This window comes from Penaeus vannamei, chromosome 25 (genome assembly GCF_042767895.1).
Source record: "Penaeus vannamei isolate JL-2024 chromosome 25, ASM4276789v1, whole genome shotgun sequence".
Taxonomy (NCBI): domain Eukaryota; kingdom Metazoa; phylum Arthropoda; class Malacostraca; order Decapoda; family Penaeidae; genus Penaeus; species Penaeus vannamei.
Genome location: NC_091573.1, coordinates 28101508 through 28106507, shown reverse-complemented (window position 1 = coordinate 28106507; position 5000 = coordinate 28101508). Strand labels below are relative to the sequence as shown.

General features: G+C 37.6%; 1 protein-coding gene across 1 annotated transcript in view; it reads right to left on the bottom strand.

The window, feature by feature from the left end:
* The window catches only part of LOC113804126 (uncharacterized), a 28757-nt gene that overhangs the window by 17629 nt on the left and 6128 nt on the right, over nucleotides 1-5000 (bottom strand). The window contains exons 3-4 of the mRNA XM_070138953.1: nucleotides 3976-4169; nucleotides 1634-1740 (exon numbers count right to left, since the gene is read on the bottom strand). Of these exons, the coding sequence (XP_069995054.1) occupies nucleotides 1634-1740; nucleotides 3976-4169 (301 nt within the window). The remainder of the gene's footprint in view (nucleotides 1-1633; nucleotides 1741-3975; nucleotides 4170-5000) is intronic.

The window sequence follows — 5000 nt, the reverse complement described above, 5'->3', positions numbered from 1 at the left end:
GGGGAGGGGGAAGGAAGGTGGGTAGGGGAGGGTGGAGGGGGAGGGTAAGGACCTCAAATTACTGAAACCACAGCTGTAGCCATTGAATTTCGGTTTTATTTCAGGGTTCGTGGAAAGGGGCCAGTGAGGATGTCCCAAGGTAATTTATGTCATCACACGCAATAACCCGGCTTTAGGATCTGAGAGTTTTACGACATTGGAAACGTCGAAAAGCCGTCAATTTGAAAGGTTAAAGGGCCATTATTGAAAGGACCAATGGGCAGTTGAAAGTGATCCAGAGACGCCATTTAAGTGACCAAGGGTGTACCATCGGAAAGAGGGGTGGGGGGTACTATTGGGAAGGGGGGTGAGGGGTACCATTGAGAAGGGGGGTGAGGGGTACCATTGGGAAGGGGGGTGAGGGGTACCATTGGAAGGGTCAAAGTATCAGCCTCTACAAGTAACATTTTCAAAGCCTCCTTGATAAACGGATGAAAATGGACCTTAAGGCATTATTTTCTGTTTCTTTATCAAATCATTCTGAACATTTTCATCAACGCCAATGTATCGCTTATAAGATAACATCTTCATATCTTTCGAAGTCTTTGGCTAAGACACCCATCCATACTTCATTCATGCTTTACTCATTCTTTTCTTCCTACCGAAAGCACACACCAACTTTTTCCTTCAATAATTCATTCATTCATTTCCACTTTCTCTAAGGCATTAACTCAATTCACAGCTTCATTCTTACCTTGGCTGAAGCACACTTCCTCGCCGTTCAGATAAACCGACGTAACGATGGGCGTCGGAGCCACGGCTTCGTGCCTAAAAAAAAAAAAAAATAATAATAATAATAAATAATAATAATAAGAGATCTTTTTTTTTTAAATCTCACAACATAATCATTCCAAATATCATATCTATTCATTATCCAAAACATAGCATAAAGGGAGTAATCTTTCCGATGTAGATTCTCCAGATTCTCCCACCACTAGCTTAACAAGTAATGATATAATTCTAATTTGTTCCAACTTTGTAGAAAGGTATGAATGGGCATGAATATCTTCACAAAACAAGAGATGTATCTGACCGGTTTCGAATATGCCGTCGTCAGGAATACACGGAATTCTCATTCATACCTCTCATACATTTGTCAACATGAATACGTACATTTGTCAACATGAATACGTACATTTGTCAACATGAATACGTACATTTGTCAACATGAATACGTACATTTGTCAACATGAATACGTACATTTGTCAACATGAATACGTACATTTGTCAACATGAATACGTACATTTGTCAACATGAATACGTACATTTGTCAACATGAATACGTACATTTGTCAACATGAATACGTACATTTGTCAACATGAATACGTACACTTGTCATCATGAATACGTACATTTGTCAACATGAATACGTACATTTGTCAACATGAATACGTACATTTGTCAACATGAATACGTACATTTGTCAACATGAATACGTACATTTGTCAACATGAATACGTACATTTGTCAACATGAATACGTACATTTGTCAACATGAATACGTACATTTGTCAACATGAATACGTACACTTGTCATCATGAATACGTACATTTGTCAACATGAATACGGTTCATCATTCCTCCAACTTACCTGTACAGGAATTCCAACGAGAGGACGCTGCCGGCGGTTAAGTCCGTGTTTCCCTTCGTCACCGTAAAGGAAGTTCTGTTGTCGGAGCTCGTGGTTCCTTCCCATTGCTTGGTGTTTGCGGGATTGGTTTGGGTGTTAGAGTTTTGTCGGGGTTGGTGTAGGTTTTGCAGTTTTGTCGCGGTTGGTGTAGGTTTTACGGTTTTGTCGGGGTTGGTGGAAGTTTTATAGACTTGTCGGGGATTGGTGTAGGTTTTAAGGTTTTGTCGGGGATTGGTGTAGGTTTTGCAGTTTTGTCGGGGTTGGTGTAGGTTTTACAGACTTGTCGGAAATGGTGTAGGTTTTGCAGTTTTGTCGGAAATGGTGTAGGTTTTGCAGTTTTGTCGGAAATGGTGTAGGTTTTGCAGTTTTGTCGGGGTTGGTGTAGGTTTTGCAGTTTTGTCGCGGTTGGTGTAGGTTTTACGGTTTTGTCGGGGTTGGTGGAAGTTTTATAGACTTGTCGGGGATTGGTGTAGGTTTTAAGGTTTTGTCGGGGATTGGTGTAGGTTTTGCAGTTTTGTCGGGGTTGGTGTAGGTTTTACAGACTTGTCGGAAATGGTGTAGGTTTTGCAGTTTTGTCGGAAATGGTGTAGGTTTCGCAGCTTTGTCGGAAATGGTGCAGCTTTCGCAGCTTTGCCGGGGTTGGTGTAGGTTTTGCAGTTTTGTCGGGGTTGGTGTAGGTTTTGCAGTTTTGTCGGGGTTGGTGTAGGTTTTGCAGTTTTGTCGGAAATGGTGTAGGTTTTACGGTTTTGTCGGGGTTGGTGTAGGTTTTACGGTTTTGTCGGGGTTGGTGTAGGTTTTACGGTTTTGTCGGGGTTGGTGTAGGTTTTACGGTTTTGTCGGGGTTGGTGTAGGTTTTACGGTTTTGTCGGAATTGGGTTGATATTATAGTTATCATAGAGTTATCAACGGTTTAATTGTCACTTTGGTAATTTTTATTGTTAATGCTATTACCATTTTTTTATTATTATTATATGTTATCATTGTGGGTAAAATTATAATAATCATCATCATCATAATCTTATTTATAATCATTATTACTATTATCTCATTGTTATCATTATCAATCATTATCATTACTATTAATCAAGAAGGAAGGATGAGAAAGAGACAAAGGAAGGCAGGAAGAAAGAAAAAATATTTAAAAAAAGAGCAAGAAGATAAACAAGAAAAAGGCCAAAAAGAATAACCGCAATAAGGGGACAAACAAAAAGAGAAAAAAAAACTAGAGAAAAACAAAACAAAACAAAACACCGCATTTCCCCAACTATGAGGAACCCAAGTCACTCATCTGGTAGGATACCACTGTATGACAGATTACTAACGCCATGACAGTTATTGACAGGAGTTGCATGTACTTTGGCGAGTCGGATGCCACCCTGGTACACCATATATGGCCACACGCAATAATATAAGCATATCTTCACGAAGGAATTCTGTTATATATATATGTTCACTGATGACACCCTGGTACACTATCTATAGAGGTGCGAGCACTTTCAGTAAAGTAGATAATTTTCATTTTTAAAGGAATTTTGTCACACACACACATACATACGTGCACATAAACACACACAATATATATATATATATATATATATATATATATATATATATATATATATATATATATATATATATATATTCGTTGATGTCACCCTGTTACACTATCTACAAAGAATTTTATTATATATATATTTTCACTAATGCCTCCCTGTTACACTATTTACTGAAATGCGAGCAACACACGATAAAGTAAACAGCATTCATTCTAAAAGAAATTTTGTTATATGTATATATATGTATATATATATATATATATATATATATATATATATATATATATATATATCTTTTTTTTACCCTCCCCTATTACACTATCTACAGAGGAGCGACCACACACTAATGTAAGGTTAGTGAGTTTAAAGTCAGTTTAGACCGTCCTAACCAGCTGAATCACCCAGGGCGAGGCTTGATCATCGTACATCTCACTGAACTGAACTAAGCCAATCAAAGCGAAATTAAACGGAACGGAACGGGACAAACTAGAAAAAAGCAATGCTACAATATAGAGCAATACTAAACAATACAAAACAAAACAAAACAATACAAAATACAATGAAAAACACAAAGCAAAACAAAACAAAATATAAAAATGCAATGCAATACACAATCCAAAAATACAACGCAAAATACAACACAAAAATACAACACAAAACAATACAAAAACAAGGACAAAACCCACACCAAGAAGCACCCCCCGCCCCCCGCTCCCCCACAAACCCAAACAGACCCTCTTCCCCAACCTCGAAGGCTTGCACGGGCGCCGAGAGAACCAAGTCCAGCGTCCACCCTGCCGTAGCGTCCTGCACCGGGAAGCTGAGGACTCCGAGCCATCCTTCGGCCCAGGAACTCTTCTCCTGCAGGAGGTCCTCGCAGGCGCCTCCGTAGGGGATGGTTGGAGGGGGAGTGGTGGGGGCGAGGGTGGTGGTGGTTGGCGCTGAAGTGGGGTGGATGGGGGGGTAATATTTTTATTGATTTATTAACTTATTTCAAATGGGTAGTTTAAATGGCTAGGTTTTAGCTATTTCTGCATTTTTTTTTTATGTATTTATCTCTTCATTCAGTTCTTTATCTATCTATCTATTCATTTGTTTGTTTGTTTATTATGTATTCATTCATTTGTTATTATCTCTATTATATTAATCTACTTCACATGTTTATTATTATCACTATCATTATCACTATCATTATCACTATCATTACTATCATTGTTGTTATTCTTATCATTGTCATTCTTGTTATTATTATCTTTATCATCATATCTATCATAATTATCATTATCATCATCGTTGCTATCATTTCTGTCGTCGTTTTCGTTATTGCTGTTAATCTTATCATTATAATGATAATCATAATGATAGTAATAGTGATTATTGCTATCATTATTGCTATTATCATATTGTAAGTTATCATCATCATAAAGATGACAATTGTTATCATCTTCATTATCCCCATCATCATCATCATTATCACCACAACCACCACCACCATCATCATCACCATCATCATCATAACCATCATTCACAACCATAATCAATCACTACTATCGTTATCATCATTATCATCGTTATTCCTATCATATTCTTTATTAGGAATTGACAATTCTGGCATTCGCTGATGAGAAGGGAGAGGGGGGCAGAGTTTTTTAATTGAGGGCAATTCTCGTGAATCCATTTCCTTAATTACCTCTTAATTAATCCCCTCTCGTTAGATTATTCCCGATTCATCATAATATATCAATTTTAATTAATGTTTATTATCCTTTTTA